We start from the raw sequence: 18,221 nt of genomic DNA on the forward strand, positions 1-18,221 counted from the left end.
TTGCCCATATATCGACTAGAGTCGCGTTTCTCTTTTGGTTCGATTAAGTGCGGATTTAATGACGGCACATGTAAAGGCCACTGAGCTCAGAAGATATTTGGCTTAAAGCTTACCCCTTTTATGGTTCTTGTTATGGGAGCTGATGTAGTTTATTTAAGTTTTAGGTATGCATTAAAGAACAATTTGCCCAACAAGAATGAATTAACCTAAATGAGGTTATATTTATGACTAAAACTATCTATTACAGCAGCGGTCCCCAACCCCCGGGCCTCGGACCGGTACCGGTCCGTGAGTCGTTTGGTACCGGGCCGCGAGAGTTGAGGCTCAGGTGTGAAATGTATGGTTTTCAGGGGTTTTATCGGTTTTCAGCGTTATTTTGTTATCGTTTTTATCGTTAACTCGGTTTTCCTGGGTCTTTTCACGTGTGTTATGAATAAATCTTCTGTTTTTCGGTACCGGCACTAGTTTTATTTTGTTGTATTTATCCGCGACACCTTATTGCCGGTCCGTGAAAATATTGTCGGGCATAAACCGGTCCGTGGCGCAAAAAGGGTTGGGGACCGCTGTATTACAGTATTATTACTCGGTCTCATCTGCAAACTAAAAACTCTTTAAGCCTTCATGTAATTCCAATCAGCTGGCTTTATTTCTTTTAGGCATTACACAGAGTGCTGTATTGTCCCGTGAGCAGCACTATGATAGACTACTGTATACTGCCTGTGTCCTTATTTTTGGAGCGTGTAATTACTTTGCTCCAGTAACTCAACACCATGTTTTGAAATGGATTATGTCCTACATTTCAGACCTAAGCAGTATGTGACACCTTTTATTTAATACACTTGACACCACAAAAACGAGAGAATAGTCCCCTGGAGGTAAAATAAAGTGTAATGGGTCCTGGAACCTATTTGCTTTGCAGTCTTGTTTTCTTGGCACACCAACAGATAACACAATCTATCCCTCATGTTTTGTCTCTGCTGGCTGCCTTTTTTTAATGATTATTGTAATAATTAAACCTCTCATTTGTTGTATTTGTAATTCATAATGCGCGTGTGTGTGGTGGGGTTAATTGGTAGCATATGAAGTGATCTGACTTTTGCCCTTTCTCAGACTGTTTATTTAGACTGTACTTGGCAAGGAGTAGAATAATTTTGTCTGCAGCTTCTTTGTATCCAAACAGTTTACGTAGTAAATCTGGAGCTTTATCATCAGCTCATCTGACTCATAAGACTGGGCGTTATTTAATAAAACTAAATTCTTCATGAATATGAATATGCGCAGAGCTCAAGCTCCGTGTATGTCAACCTTGTAAAAACTTCACCAGAGTAGATTTGAAAAGACAGGAGACAAGCACATTTTTATTAAACAAAGAAAACTACAGTAGCTCATGTTGGTGCACTTGAATTTTCACATTACATAACACTTTTGTAGAACACTAGAAAACAAAACAAAAAGCAAAAACAAATTAAATCCAGACACTTGCAGTTGCTATATAACTAGGCTCTCAGAGGGAATACCGACCTACACGTAACATGGCTTTGCAAGAGTTTACACCCTACAGATGTCACAGAGTATCATATCAATGCTACAATCATTTAATGCAGAATAAATTCTTTGGATTTGGATGCACTGATGTTAACCGGTTCTTCTTGAGATTAAGACTGGGCAACCTCCCCAACCCAATACCAACTTTCTTAATTGTAATGCTCTCCGTTTCACATAATGATCATTTTTACCTTGTATTTTCCTACATTAAAAAAAAAATAAAGAAAAAAGCTACAAATGTTCTGGTAAAAATCCTCACACTGTGATAATTTGGCTAATTCTTTACCAGGTTTATCTCACTGGAAGAGAGATTCTCTTATTTCCAGAAGAGAAAAATCCCTGTTATTGCAAACTGCAGTGTTAGCTGTAGTTCTCAATTTAATGATTTTATATTAAAATATAATGAAGAAAACCATCCATCTCTTTATAGACTCCTCTTTTGATAGAAGATGAGTTTAACTGAATCAGAATTTCACCTTCTATTTTTATCACAGTTATATTCTCTGTTGCGTATCTCTCAACGAGTTTGCATCGTCTCTACTCAGCAGCAGTAGTATTTGCAATCGTTAGTGAATGATGACTAATACTAACAAGTAGCGTTTTTTTTAAAGCACAAAAAAGAGGTACTTGGGTAACTACTTGTGTGTGTACAAGACCTGAAACATGAGGAATGCGTTACACTGCATTATTTTCTTAAGAGAAAAGGATGTGTATAATCTATAAGTACTGTATGATTGTCATTTAGCGAATAAAAAAAAATATATCAGTGAGTGTTTCAGCATTTGGTTTGTAGAAGTGATCTGCGTGTTACCCCCTTGTCCTGTAGATTTACATTCAAGTGCAAACACACATGAAAAAGTTACGTTCAAAAGTGCTTGTTTTCTAAATTAACGTCACCGTTTGTGTCGAGCTTATTTATGGTTAAAGCCACTAGTTCAGGTCAAGATGGATGCTGCAGAATCCCCTCCTAAACTTTCATCAACTGAACGCACCTAGATTGGGTTAGGTTAGTGGCCCAGGTACTGCCATGTTGTTATGGTTATCTAATAAATATTGCACTTTTTGCTGAAACAGAATATGCAGTGTGACTGTTGTCACAGACCTATAACCTGTAATGAAGTATGTAATCCAGAGGTAAAGTAACAGTGGATCAACTGTGGCAGAGCTGGAAATGCCTCAATAAGCAAGAGAATCACAGCGTCATTCCATAACAAGACATTGTAGCTGCGCAACAAACAAGAAGGGAGCATAATAAGGCTGCATGTCCACCACGAAGCCTGACTCCTCTGCAGATGAGCAGGCTGTTGCATGTTTCTGACACCACTTAGTGGGCAGTGTGCTTAGGAAAAGGTTGTTAGCCATCTTTAAGCAGGAGATGAATGCTACGCTTCACCCTATCATCTGAGTAGTGTTCACAAGACTATGGCAGTGGTCAAGTTCAGTTCTTGTGTGCCAAATGATCTAACTAAAATGAACAGAAAGGAAAACTGACTGAGGTTAGAGTAAAGGTTGAGCTTGCTGTCATTTGAAGATGAAACCAGACTGTTCAGGAGTGTTGCTAGGCTGGTGGTCATTTCAGGTAGTAGTGGTGGTGACTGACGACGATGTTGCACCTGAGGCTGTAGCTAAGCTGGGGCAGTGTTAAGGGAGTCTTTATGAGGCTTAAGGGTCACAGGTAGGATGCCACGTAATCCCGCTCTCCCTCAGCGCCGCTCTAAAAACCACATCTCATTCTGACGGTTGCTGTGAGCAGGGTTGGTGTAGCCGGCCACGATGAATGAGTCGTTGACACACACTCCTGGAGACTCCAGCAGCTCGGCCAAGGTGTTTATCTGGTTTATGATGGTCACTTCATTGGTGGGACCGCTAAAGGCCCTGGAAGAGGGAAGGAGTGATCTATAAGTGTAAAACCAAGCACAAATTCTAACCTTAATAATCACTTACTGTGAAGTCAGTAACAAAAGGAGGGAGCTCATTTAGAAAAGATTTTTTAAGCTACTAACCTCGTATATACAACAGTGGCAGGCCAGATCTCAATGACAATGTCGCTGTCATGAGGTTGGGGGGGCTGGGCCTGGTGCTCAGAGGGAAGGAAGTAAGCCACAGTGACATCAGGGGATATTACAGAATGGTTCTCATCTGTGCGCACCACTGTTACAATAGGCAGTGTCATGCCCAGATAGTCACCTACATGTAGAAAAAAGCAAAATATAGCTGTCAGGCTGATATAAGGAATAGCTTAAGTCAGCTTGCCAGCCACTAATCGTATGTGTGAAACAGTCTCTTGCTTCCGGACTCACCTAAGGAGTTGTTTTGGCAGATGTATCTCATTATCCTCATAAAGCCATAGCAAATGCTCTGTTCATACGTCTCCTCACGCATTGTTATACAAGCCCAGTGACCCTTTTCATAGTGGCGTTTCTCATACAGGATCTCACCACACTGACAAAGAAAACGCAGAGACAAAAACATAAACATGCTAAGAATACTCTGGTGGACGGAGCAAAGGTTTTGACTGCTGTGGACACTAATGTCTGCAGATCTGCATATTTCAAGAAACCAAGTACAGTGTTTGGCCTTTTAAGCGTACATAAAAGTAGCACGTCTTGTGGATATTAAATGCTTCAAATCAAAATTATTTGTTTTAGCCACATTTTTTTTCCTTTTTTTAAATAAGGTTACAGGTTTTACAAAGGCAAATTATGCACTCAGTTTTGTTTCTTTTTTAATTGAGTCTTCACTAAGCCTTCCAAATAAAATTAACCTCTTATTTACTACAAAACTCCCTCAGTTCTATTCACTTGTTTTTTTGTTTTTTTTAACGCTTGTTCTTAAATGCATAGGAAACTTTTCTTAAGCAGGTACAACAACCTTATTTTTCTTCACTTACGGTTGTGCGATCTGTAAATCTAAAATCAACTTAAAATGACAGCATGTTTTATGCCAGGATTCAGGAAAGAAACTGGACTCTGGATGTTAGCAAAATGTTTGTAGTTTGCTGTCAACCTGTGATTTACAAGGTGCCCAAAACTGCTCTAAGAATAGCGTGCCGTGACTGCCCTTTGTTTAACTGGAGTCTCAGGCCAAGTTTTAATGAACTAATTAACTCAAGTTAAACCAATTAGCCCATTTTATTTATACAGTCCACAAAGGACTTTAAACAGCTTATTGTATTGGGTGACACGATCACTTTGACAGAAATAAAGATCTGACCCACACACAGAGAAAACATATACGTGACTGTAGATTGACATTTGTGTTTTGGTTTTTTATTGGATATCTGTAGAGAAGACTCATTTATTTGGACAAATCCTATGTGTGTTGTAGTACATTTGGGGGGTATTCAGGTGTAATAACAATAATAATAATGATAATAATAACAATAATAATGTCAGACTTAAATATATAATTATATTTACATAAACTTGCTATGAGCTTAATCATGTTTAGGTTTATTGACAAAAACATGGCTCCACTGTATTAAGTAGTTTACAGTATTTGTTCTTATGTAGAGTAGACTTAACTTTTTGATGGACCCTTCAAATACTTGGAGGGTATAAATATTCAAGTCTATTTCTCAGTGTAGATATTTTCCAGTCCTTTAAACTGGGTGACCTATTTGGCAGCTGCTCTCTTTTGTCATTTATGCAGAACATTAAAATGTATAGGAAGATGGTGATTATATCCATTTCCCTTGACAAAGTAGTAAAAGTCAGTGATACCTTCTCTTTGCGTCCAAGGAGGGTAAACGGGACCTGCTCTCTGTGACTGCGTCCTTGGTTATTGGTGCTTAGCTGTTGAATGGGTTCTGCCATATCTGTCAAACAGACAAACATAACACGTTACACGCGAGAAAACACGTCTATAAGATAGTTTGTAGCATGTTCGTGGCAGTTAGATACACCCAACTGAACCTGTGTATTGGGAATTCAGTAACAGGCTTTTTCTTGATACCATATTCGTCCTTCCATGCTAAGGAAATTAAAATGTATTAATACAAATGTGTATAGTCACGCAACTCCCTACTATGATGTCCAAATAGTACATATTATCTCTTGCATTGTATAGAAATGTGCAGTGTGCCTTTTTATCTCTGCGAAATGTCCTCAGTTCCAGTAATCTGTTGGCTGGCAGTGTTGTTAGTTTGAGGGAGAAAGTGCTGCCAGCTGGGAAGAGCATTGTGCCAGGATGTTGAAGAGAGTAATGTTTATTAGAGCTGATGGAAGGGAACATTGACTAAAGCTGCCCAAGGCCAGGTATAGACTGGTATTAACTGAGAGACTACAGCACTGGCCAATGGTTTTGAAACCTTATTCACCTGCTCTTTTACAGCACTCTGCAGTATTTTATGCTCATTCATTTCATTTAGTTAATTTATTAAACATACAAATAATTTATTGCAAAAAAAAGACTGTAGTGTAAATTCCGCTGATTACAACTACCAAAGGGCTACTCATCCTCAAACTTAACATCACTATAGCAATGAACCATCAAACACCAGGCACTTAAGGTGAATCCAATTCAATTACATTTTATCACTCAATATCACGAGGGCAACAAGGTCAGAGAGATGTGTGTTATTTAGGGGATCAATTACTTGGCCACAGAGTAAACAGACTGGTGCGCGTAACAGACAAAGAGTGTCTAAACATTTACTAGGATCTCATGAAAGGCTACGCTGTGCAGTCCTGGCAAAAAGGTTTTGGCATTAGCATCACTAAATTTCTAATTAATTGCCAATAAAAGTTTTTGTAGCTTATGAAATCCTTGTTTTTCACTAGTTATGCAAAATGAAGTGGCAAAGTGGATTTAAAAAAAACCAAAAAACGAACTTTGTGCTGCAGCCAAAACAGCAACTGTACAGACATGTTTATTATTTACAAACATTACTGAATGCACCTGCATCCAGGGAACAAAACTTCTTTGGTAGTCAGTCACCAGATTGTAATCAAAGTAAATATGCCATTTTTCAACATATGTATATTTTTTGCTGTTTGTTTGTTTGTTTGTTGTTTTGCAGTTTCCTCATTAAATAGTTAACCAGATTTAGGAGCAGGGACCCAGAATGAACAATAAAATGTTTTAATTTCTAAAATTTTATCTACGACAGCCTCGCCCCCACCCCCACCAACACACATGCAGGCATGTACTGCTTGCACAATCAAGCAAAGTCATCAGTTTCAATGGCAGGACTTCCAAAGCTTCTCAGTGCTGACGCAGATCAGTCAACACAAATGCTTGTTTTTGTACCTGAGCTTTCTAATCAATACAGAGCTGTAGTCACGTCCCACTTTCAGTGTGCCTCCTGTTCCACTAACCTCCGTTTCACTCCCCTTGTAGTTGCCAATTGTACATACATAACAAATTGCAACTTGTTAATCAAAACTATTTCATCACTTAAACATTTGTTATAAAGCATCAAGCTGGACTCAAATGAGGCTGTTTGGCTGGGAGCAGGTCTGAGCAATTAATCAAAAATGAATCAAAGCCGACAAGAACCTCTAATCGATGTAATCGTGCCCATGTCATTGTTGTTTTAGTTATTTTGGTTTTAAATTCTGTTAATATGTCCCCCTATTATGTACTGTATGTGTTGCTGGACCCTTGTCCAGTCTGTGACATGGAAACCTCATGGAGGAAAACTAAAACCCTGAGTGGGCTGGGCAACTCAAGCAGCTTGGACCAAATAAAACTGCCTTGTCTGTTCTTTTGACGCATTTTTGCCTTTAGTAAAGATCACAGAGAAACAAAAACACTGCACAAAAATAGTTTCAGCAACTGAAGTTAGTAGTTAGTTTTTGAAGTTAATACTAACTAAAGTATTAGTTAGTTAATACTAACTAAAGCTGTTGTAACAGAAGTCACAAATCCTTCATTGTCATATTAGATATGTCTGTTTTTAGATATGTCTGTTTTTCTTCCAAGCTTAACTACTGAATTTGTTGTTTGTTTGTTTTTTTAAATTTCATTTAAATTTCTGTGATACTGTCAATCTTAAGGGACACTATGGCATGTCAGCGATCAGCTTGGTTCATTGGATAGTCACTGATGTAAAGTTAAACACACCGTGGAGTGGGTGTTGAGTGAACTCAAAGTGGCATGAACATTCAACTTGTTTACATGCTAGAAACCCTTCATCCCTCCATCACAGCTGGTTATATCTGCTCTCTTGACCTCATTTTACTCTTCAGTGAGTCAATCACTAGAAATGATCATCTTTGTCTCCAGCATGAAAAATACAGTCTAAACGACTTTCCTGTAGTGCCAGCAGGGTATACTGAAAGAGTCAATGATAAAACAAACAAACAAAACCTCTAATGAAACTGGTTGCTATGGATACCAGTTACAATATATTGATCAGGGATGTGTTCATTCACCAGTTGAACATTGGCCACTGGCCTACTGGAAAATAAGAAGTGATTATATGGTGCCATTGGCCAAGGTTTATCCACTATGAGGCATTGCTTTTGATGTCATATCTTCAGAAATCACTATCGCTGAACTTGTGGTCAGCTGGCTGGAAGGTAAGTGAACAACAACAACAACAACAAACCCCCCGAAATATCAAAAACATCAGGTCTGTTATCAGCATCGGCCATTTTAATAATCACGTACTGGTCAAATTATTACTATTTTAAAGCAGCAGCACTGGTCTCGGTCCCAATTACAGCAAAGCAGTTTACTAGGCTTGTCTCCTTAGTACTACAGCGAGGCCACAACCTCAGTACCAGCATAGGCAAGGTATTTAATCCCCTCTGAGTCAGAAAGGCCCAGCAAGTGATTTTGTCCTCAATTAGTGCTGCGGTCAGGGAACAGAGGGAAGAGGATGTGCCAGTCTGTTACTGGATTCCCTAAGGGCAGCCAAAGAGACAAATAGCAGATGGTTAGAAACTAAATGATTGGGTATCTAAAGGTGATAGCAGATAATTAAATTATTTTAATTGTTATAAAAGTAGTTTTCCTAAGTACATCTAATTTTCTTAAGTTCCTTGCCACCACATAATATTTAATACAAACAATTACTTTTGTTAAATAATTTGAGTTACACATATACTGAAGCATAGACAAGAGGTTACATGTAAACTGTATTTAGCCTAAAAGAATCCATCTATTCTGACATACAGAGGCTGAACTAATAAGAAGCCTGTGATTTGGTTTAGTGCCCCATAGGGCAGGGTTACATATCTGAAGTGTGTTTTGAAAATAGCATTTTATTGCTGTCAAGCAGGAATTAAAATGCTAAAGTTCACCTTATCTCAATAGGCTTATTGTTCAGGTCTCTGTCTCCAAGATCTGCGATTACCAGTGACTTGAAAGACTCCTGAGTACAAGATTACTGTTTTTGTTGTTGGCTCCTGCCGAGCACAACGTCTGAATTCACATGCTAAAATCAAACTTACAAAACTACAAGTTTGCAACATTTGTCAGTAATCAGCAAAGCAGAATGAACTGAAAAAGGTAAGATTACATTTGGTTGTGTTTTTTTTTCTTTTTGCATAAAGCAATTCTGAGCACGCCTGCAAAAAACCCACAACCAAATGTAATCTTACCTTTTTATGTTTTAACCAGATCCAAAGGATAATGATGAAGACTGTAGTCATGGCTAAAGATTTTGGCAATGGGACCACTGCCAGAATTAATTTTTAATTTATCTGCATACAAGGTTTTGAAACTCATGAAATCCTTGTGATTGTTCTTCATTTGTGCCGCTGCCAAATTCTTTTTACTCTGTTATTAATTAGGGTTTTGTATATTCAATATTAATTGCATTTAATTACAAAGTGGTCAAGGCACAAACAGGAAAATTCATGGATTTCTGTCAACTAAAGTTCCACAGACTTGTTGCCTTTACTGTATGTGGACAAACCATTTTAACTTACTTAGTCATCCTGCATTCCGAGCCAGGAAAAACCAGGCAATCCAATGGTTTTCCAAATAAAATAATGGAATGCTAATAGAATCGAGAGGACCTGATTGAATCAGTGACTAAAATAAACCGACCCTCTTTTGCCAATTTGGTGTCAGAATTAATAGTCTCAGTGGTTAATACTTTTAAGTTAATCACAAAGCAATGTTGCAACTTAAAATTACATCTAAAGCCTGTATGAGGCATGTGTGTTTGTGTGTGTTTTGTGCCAGACATGCTATGTGAGGAACAGTTTAATAGCACATTCAAATCAGACTCAGCATCTCAGTTGTTGCTTATAACCTAAAACCATGAACATGGCATTCTTGAGCAACCCTGATTACATTATAAACGCTTCGTAAATACATCATGCACACATAAAAACACATTGCCATATGGACCAACAACTGTGTTGTGGTCGTGAATATAGAGAACACTGCTTAGTTCATCTCTCATCCTTCTGCTCGTCTAACTGAGCGAGTAAATGAACAAGGAAATAAGAGTCCTACACCTACATTGTTTTGTATGATTTCAAAAATCATTGTACATATATAGCTGGTTATGTGTGTGCATCACCTTTTAACAAATGGTTTTTCGGTGTTCTCTCTTTCCCAAATTTCAGGAAAAAAAAGACGTTTTTTTCTATCAGGTCCAGGTACGACTGAAAAATTTTATTTGTGTTGATAAAGCAATGTAGGTGTAACAATGCACAAGTAAAAATTGTACCTATCACAGCCTGTGGCTGAACAGGGAACAAAGAAACAAAACATTGTTAAGGAAATACTAGTGACCGTAAACAGAGTTGATCATTGTGGGTTAACAAAGTGCTAATCTGTTAGCTTTATTTCATGAATTCTATGTCAGACATATCACACATGTGGTTATCGTGAGGTTAAAAAAAAAAGGTCCATTGTGAAATCACAAATACAGTCAAGCACATGTTAAGAGTCTTTGTTTTTATACTTCTGTAACCTTACCGAGTTATTCCTCTATCAGGGATATAGTGCTGAATCAAGCAAATATTGGAGAAAAAAGGCCCTGTTAGGCACATCTAACAGTGTGAGTGGCTAATGTGTCTGTCTAATTTGCGAGCGTACACTTTGTATTCCCCATCAAAACAAAACAGACTGTCATCTGCCATCAACCACACAATTTGTTTTTGTTTGATGACCAACAAAAAAAGGAAGCCAAGGCATCTCTATTAATCTTAGCACAAACTCTAATATTACTATATTTACTATTAGATCAAGCAGGCTATTACTACATAAATATTAGATTTGTTGCCCTGACCTAATACTTCTATCATAATATCACAGTGTCTATAATGTTGCAAACCAATATTATGAATATTTTGAGGTGTAAGCAGACAGATGTATATGCTGGACTGTTTTTATGTGCCATACATGCACCATGATTTTGTAGCAATAGCTGAGCCTTACACACCATTTATTTGATGTGAATCCAATAACTCACTATACTGTGCCCCCCACCCCTATTTTCTGTGTAAGAGTTAAGTGTGGCTTTATTATTGTGACAGATGAACTATTTACTCAAGTGGGCCAAAGGCATAAATCTGCAAATATTCATACATAAAACGTAGTAGCCATTAAAACACATTTTTAAGCTCTATACACTAAAGCTCTTACTAGGGATCCTGGAGGCCCCAGGGGCGCACACAATAGGAACCACAACTCTGTGTGCGTCCTATTGTTTTTCCTGTTTAATTACAACCCTTCTGCACGCAAATGTTTTTAGTTTTAGCATGCATTTATTACGTTCACATTTTTAAATTAATTAAAAAAATTTACAAGGTTTTTTTGTTTTTGTTTTTACGAACTAAGCACATGGTTGTCTGAAATTAAGAAATGTCCTGGCTGGAACAGGTTTGTCTATGTCCCTAACTGGAATCTAGGTCAGTGTACGTGGATCCTTCAAAAAAAATTGAGTGCCAAAATTAAACATCCCGTTAGTTGTTCTTTTGACTTGTTTCCCCCTCTTTCTATCCCTCACATTAAAGTTTATAAACGAAACAGGAAGAGTAGGCCACAAAAACTACGCGGCTAAAAGCCAAGGTGTATGTCAGCTACGTTGGCATGTACCTTTTTTGTTTTTAACAATTCCCCCAATATAATTTCTGTATATAGATATAGATATGTATATTTTTACCTTGAGAAACTTCCACTTGATGTCCCCTCGCTACCTCCTGCCAGTAATGTAGCAGGCGGTCTGGATTTTCGTCTTCCTCCATGGTCTCGCCTTCTTCTTCGAGACTCCCGTTGCCAGAGTCTGAGAGCTGGTCCTCCGAGAAAGACTCCAGGTCCTCCAGTGTGATCATCCCGTGTCGGTCGGGGCCGCTACCGTCTCCACTACTAGGACCGCCGCCACTCATCTGGCAGCCACCTCGGTCCATTTTTTTCGTTGTAAATTGTCTAGTACCTAATGAGAAAACTGTCTCAAATTAATGGGCAAAAGAATAAATGCTTAAAAATCGTCCGAAACGACGATTTGCTCAAGCGCTAGTCTTCTTCCTTCTACGCACCGCGGTGTTTTTGCTTGTCCAGATTAGGACAACCTTTACTTTATGGTCGACAAACCAGGCGCTGCTAAGCTTCACCCGATGCACATAGCCATGTTTGCATAGCTGACTTATATACGACTTAAACGACGCATCTTCTTTCACCGGGAGCACTTTGGAGCCGCTGAAAACAAAAAAGTAAACGTCTCTTTCGCTCGTGCGCAGCAGCGTGACGCTTCCCTTGTAGTCGCCGGAGGTCAGCGCTATGTTTATAGAGATGAGGGCGGGCCGTAAAACCACGTGATCTGTGGGCTCCCACAACCCCCACCTCCTCTCCTCACACCCACCAAGACCCCCTACCCTTACATATCTCACCCAGCAGTTTACCCAGAAAGGTTTAGCTAATGGCACCATTAAAAAAAAAAAATGCTTTTTGACCCTTGAACAGCGTTTTTATAGTAATTTTCAAGTCCGTTTGTAGCTATTATTTACTTATTAAATAATTAACCTGCAATTAGGCTATGTATTTGTTGTTTGCTTGTCAAATAAGCTGCAAGCAATTTTTTCCCCCATTTTCAGTTAATTCTAAAATTGTTTTCTTGCTTAATTACATAGTTCTTTCTATAATTTATCTTGTAGTCCCCTAACGACATGGTGACAGCATGTAGCTTGATTGTGACTGACCATGACATCAATAATTTTAATTACAGTAATTGTATTAAAACAGAGCAAAGCCAGGAATTTTTTCATTTGAGAAGCTGACATTTTAACTGACCTTTTAGGAAGAGAAGATGCATTTCTAGTATACTGTTGTTCTTTTTATTTTTTTTTATAAAATGTATTCCTTTCACTTTAAATTATACATGTTCTCTTATTTCAGTTACATCTTGATTTGGTTACATTTTGGTTATTTTTTTTTACGTACATATACAGTTTTTAGTTTAAAACCTTTGTCTCCCCTTTTCTATTAATCAATCAGAAAAATGCTTTCTAGATTGGTATTTAAACTGTTCTACTTGTATAATAAACTTCCATTCACTGTCAGCTTAAAGGATCATATATTTTAATGTATTTTTCTGTCACAGTAACAGCTTTACATTTCATTATTGTGTGTAATTTTTTGCATCCAAATGCTTAAAGAAGTTAATGACATCCTTGACCTTAACAACACAATTTTTCGGCCAGCATTTACATCTTTGCCCGTTTATTTAAAGCAAGCTATAAAACCTATAAAAGAGTGATAAAAATGTCTTTTAAATAGTAATCAGTTCTTTTCTTTGCTAGATCTTTTTGATAATTATTTTTAATCTGTAGTCTTTCTACAGATTTTTTTTATTCCCAGGCAGTGGATTATAAGCACATGCGAACTTGTGCGCTAGGGGACTGACTAGGCAGGATTTCCTCTGATCTGTGTCACTGCAACAGCCAGCCACCATGCTGCACCCTTCAACAGGCACGTAGAGAGGATATTATATAATCTACTATAGTTGGTGTGGGAGGGTCTGTGTAAATACACTGAAAGACACACCTACAATGCTCTACAAGGAGGGAGTGGGGGGGACCCGTGGCCCCTCCATGGCTGTGCCTTTCCACCTACACAATCACTAGTTTTGTCTTTTCCCTTAAGTCTCTTCGTTATAAGCCATCACAGACAGATATGGATTCACAACAGCAGCCTTGTAGCAGCAGTCGCCTCATCAGCTGTCACATGGTTAACCATACTGGAGCGTGTACTCTTCATTTAGCAGTTGGTTCTTTTCTCTTTAGACTTATTCAAAAGTGTCAGTGATACTAAGGCAGCTTTACTATGCACACAAAAATACAGACACAGAACTCTTGACACACAGACACACCATGAAGACCTCCTCGTTGTTTACATGACAAAGTGAGAGTTCAGTTTAGTGTAGGTTATGTTATTAATAGCTGCCTACAGACAGACTTTTTGACCGATTCCTCACGTCACTTAGCTCCATGGCTCTCAACCAATCAGCTGCTGGAACCCACAGCGCATGCTCATTGAGACTGTCAACTACATTATTGTCATTTGGGCCAAGCTCTTTTTTGCTAGCACTAGATAAATCAAAGTGCAATGTCTACACCATCTTTATATTACTATCCTTTAGAAAACATTTATTTCAGATAGCATTTGCCTTATGATCAAGGTGCTAAATGTACACATGAAAATATATTTTAAGTTTGCATTCCCAGTTTCCACATTTAAATCAGAAAATGCAAATCAACACCTTAACCTTTACCTCCAAAGTAATTCTTTCGGCAAAGTAAATCACTGGATACCTTTGGAAACAAACTAGTGCTGACACTAATTATAAACTGAGTGCAGGGTTTGCATTGATTTCTACACAAGAGGAGGTATAAATAATCAGACATATTACTTTCAGAGTAGACACTTTTCTTTCAGCACATTCTGTTATTTCACTTCACATTCCAGGCAGCCTAAAACAGTGACCTCACTAATCTGGTTCTGAGTAATCTCATAATCTGGACCTGACCGCTGTGTACACATTTCCACACTGAGCTCCACCTGTCAGCCTACAAGCTGGTTGCTGCAAGCGGTCCTGTCTCTTGGCATGTAAAATAATAAATAATTTTCTTGTAAGTAAGAAATAGATGAACATGATTAAGGGACACACAGCAGCTACAGCAGACACAACTTTGTTCAGTGGAAAATCAGTGGAATGTCATAAATGACTAGGATTGTTGTTGACACTAAATTTAATTGCAATCAATAAGTTGTTCAAGCATCTATGGTGGATGCATAGATGAAGTAAGAAAATTATCATACCTTCTAGTGATTCTAAAAAGTTCTGAGAAAAACATCTGAGCTTTTAGCTTCTGACATTAAGCCTGCAGTGTCTGAAACCCCATGTTTTGTGTTCTGTCATTTTGCAGATGATATACTAATATATCACAGTAAATGAAAAAAAGGGAAACTGCTGTAAAACTGTTTTATCCCCAGAGTGTTTGTTCATTTAAACAAGCAAATCCATCATTGGCTCCATCCTTGTCATATTGCAGGTAGATTTCATTGTAACCATTAATAGAAATGCCTACAGCATTTTTGCTGCCCATCTGTACTCAGTACTACATTGAACATTGAGTACTACATGAACTGTGCAATTATGTCTCCATCCAGCACCCATTTTTGAATTTTGATTTAGCTGTAACCAACTCACCTAATTGAGGTGGTTAATTGAGCTTAATAAGAAAAAAGTCCTGTGTGACATACAGTTTGTGAAACTATATATATATAGATATATAGATATAGATATATAAATATATATATATATATATATATATATATCACATATAGATCACATGTTCTGTTTTCTCACAGTTACCATGACTTTTGTGCATATATATGTATATATCTATGCACAAAAAGTCATGGTAACTGTGAGCAAACAGAACATGTGATCCCTGTTTGACAGGTGAAGTTGAAATGAAGATTCCTATGTTTCTAAAATGTAAACAATTCAGTTAAGGAATGATTTACATTACAGAACAAAAATTGTAACCATTTTATTTCTGTAATTCTGGATTAAGTGTGAGTTTAAACAAACTGTAATTATCACTGAAAGAACCTTTTCTTCTGTACCGTATTCTAAACATTTTTTAGTACCTATTTTATAAAGATAAATGTTAAATTCCATCTGACTGTTTACTCTGTGTAATATATTTATGGTATGATTTATGCAGAGTTTGTGAAAAAGTTATTTGACTGGGCTTTAGCTGGTTCCTCCATTTTTCCAGTTAAGCTGGTTTTGGCAACTACACCTGATGTGAGTGAGGAAGCATGAACCTACCCAGATGGACTCTCATAAAATAATGCTTAGGTCAGCTGATATTGCTCTTGATGTTTTCTGAAAGGTTGTTATTCAACCCTTTGCTTTTGTCTTCATAAGCTCTATGATGCATATTAATCTCAGAGAAACAGGTTGTCGTTAAGGAGATATGGGGCAAGGCCTCAGCTCAGTTCACTCATAAACGGGAAATATTCATTTCTGGTTCGTTATCTCTTCCTGGGGTCTGAATGTTTGCCATCTGCTGTTTGATTTGTGTTGTTAAACTATGTGCCGAGCTCTAAAAGATGTTATGAAACTGGCATGTAGTAGAAATCTGAACTGGTTGTTAATAACATTTTCACCTTACAACAGCGGTCCCCAACCTTTTTTGCGCCACGGACCGGTTTATGCCCGACAATATTTTCACGGACCGGCAATGAGGTGTCGCGGATGAATACAACAAAATAAAACTAGTGCCGGTACCGAAAAAAAGAAGATTTATTCATAACACACGTGAAAAGACCCAGGAAAACCGAGTTAACGATAAAAACGATAACAAAATAACGTTGAAAACCTATAAAAACCCTGAAAACCATACGTTTCACACCTGAGCCTCAACTCTCGCGGCCCGGTACCAAACGACTCACGGACCGGTACCGGTCCGAGGCCCGGGGGTTGGGGACCGCTGCCTTACAATACCTTTTATTTACTTTGTTAATTTTGATGCTTGAATGCCCTAAAAAACAAGAAAAATTGCTTGCCATGTGTTATATAATCTCGTTTTTTAGACACTAGTTGACTCCAACGGCTAACCTACTTTTTTTTCCAGGGTAATTTTGTTCCATTCACTTTGCAGAGTTGCTTTTCCACCCAGCTGAAATTGAAAATGTAATGCCCAGCCTCCCATTATCCGTGGTCATGAGGATGAATAGATGTTGGTAAAATTGTGTCTCGGAAAAACCGCTTCAATCTGTTTTCCCATTATAAGAAAACAAGGACAGGGGAGATGAGAAACACTTCAACACAATTTAGTGTTAAGAAGTCAGATTTTCATTCAGTCTGCGTGTGAGATTGTTTATCAGTAGAACAAACATCTGTATGTTCCTGGATGTACCTTCCAGCTCTGGGTCACTAGGATGCAACTAGTCAGTGTTATGCATAATGCCCCCATCAAAGAACAGGAAGTGGCCTACAATTGATGACCTATATATGTGTTTGCCTCCGTTTGTGCCAGGTGCTGGAGAAATTCATGTCTCGTCTGGTCCAGAACCGAGTGATGGGCCACAAGGATCTGCGGACTCTTACCAAATACCAGCTCATTCTTGCCAGGGATCAGTTCAGAAAGAATCCACCACCACACCTCAAGGCATGTAATGACTGTGTCCCATTGTGGTATTTACTGTCTGCTGTAATATGTAATTTTACATGATATGATACACAGGTTTTTACATCTACTAAGACCCATTTTAAGAAAATGTGGCGCCTTGAAACTCGAGACATGTAGCCAGCTATTCAATGATTTAACTGTGAATGCATCGGTTGTTCTGAATATTATTTAATAATCAAGTCACTAATCTTCATTTACAAGGATATGGAAAGAGGGTAGCCTGTGGTGATGCATTTACAGAGAATTATCCCTCTTGTCTCTACAGAGCTTTATCATGACTTTGTGCAGGACTTTGTGTTCATCTGTCTGGCTTGCAACCTTAATGCTACTTTGATTTACTGTCATCTCCTTTTCATAATGCTACAGTAGGCAGCTGTTTCCAGTTAAAACACTGTACCAAAGCAGGCATACGGGGGCAGTACCAAAGAAAAAAAAATTAAGCACTTAGCAGATGCTAAGAGACAGATGTTTCCCTTGGAAACTAGTAAACACTAAAAACAGATTTCAAAAGATAGTGAGCTTTGGCTTTTATTTGCAAAACGAACAGAAACACAACTCCAGATGAAATTAAGTGCTGTTGTGTTGCATGTGTAAATAAGGTTCAGCATATATACTTCCAGTTGCTTACGGTTATTTAGAATAAGCCGGGGCTGAGGTGTGCTGGACGATAGTCTTTGGTTCAGTGGAGAAAGAAATCCATTATTCTCTTTGTTAGTGGAACATTTTATATACTCAATTTTTGTTTAAAAAATGTTATTGCTGCAGTTGAAGAAGTTATGTATGGTTCTATTTTTCGTACTATTTTTCCACACTTAATGGCCAAATATTATATTTATTTTCTTCCACTGTCACTCTGATCCCACATTGGTCTCATGAAGTCACACAGCCTCTTTCACTCAGCAGGGTCCACAGCAGGGAATGCTGGAGGGCGACTTTGCCCTTTGCATCAGCCTGTACCATGGCTACGAGCTGCTAATGCAGATGGGCCTCCGATCTCTCTTCTTTTACATCCAAGGAATCATGGACGGATCCAGAGGTCAGTCACCTCACCTCTAACTTTTGCAG

General features: G+C 38.2%; 2 protein-coding genes across 4 annotated transcripts in view; one reads left to right on the forward strand and one right to left on the reverse strand.

Annotated features, from left to right (window-relative positions):
• The window catches only part of fancm (FA complementation group M), a 42,724-nt gene that overhangs the window by 2,917 nt on the left and 21,586 nt on the right, over window positions 1-18,221 (forward strand). The window contains exons 5-6 of the mRNA XM_039603488.1: window positions 17,004-17,135; window positions 18,060-18,192. Coding sequence (XP_039459422.1) covers window positions 17,004-17,135; window positions 18,060-18,192 — 265 coding nt within the window. The remainder of the gene's footprint in view (window positions 1-17,003; window positions 17,136-18,059; window positions 18,193-18,221) is intronic.
• On the reverse strand, window positions 1,327-12,221 carry soul3 (heme-binding protein soul3). 3 transcript variants are annotated; one of them, XM_031758206.2, is made up of 6 exons: window positions 11,991-12,221; window positions 11,618-11,887; window positions 5,268-5,362; window positions 3,846-3,987; window positions 3,549-3,732; window positions 1,327-3,441 (listed from the first exon to the last, which is right to left on the reverse strand). In XM_031758206.2, exons 2-6 carry the CDS (start codon window positions 11,859-11,861, stop codon window positions 3,249-3,251), a joined length of 858 nt encoding a protein of 285 aa, XP_031614066.1. In that variant the 5' UTR covers window positions 11,862-11,887; window positions 11,991-12,221; the 3' UTR covers window positions 1,327-3,248. The 3 variants fall into 3 exon arrangements, with proteins under 3 accessions (XP_031614066.1, XP_031614067.1, XP_039459425.1); XM_031758207.2 differs by having other exon boundaries at window positions 1,327-3,420; window positions 11,618-12,221; XM_039603491.1 differs by having other exon boundaries at window positions 11,618-12,221.

Source organism: Oreochromis aureus, linkage group 19 (assembly GCF_013358895.1).
Source record: "Oreochromis aureus strain Israel breed Guangdong linkage group 19, ZZ_aureus, whole genome shotgun sequence".
Taxonomy (NCBI): domain Eukaryota; kingdom Metazoa; phylum Chordata; class Actinopteri; order Cichliformes; family Cichlidae; genus Oreochromis; species Oreochromis aureus.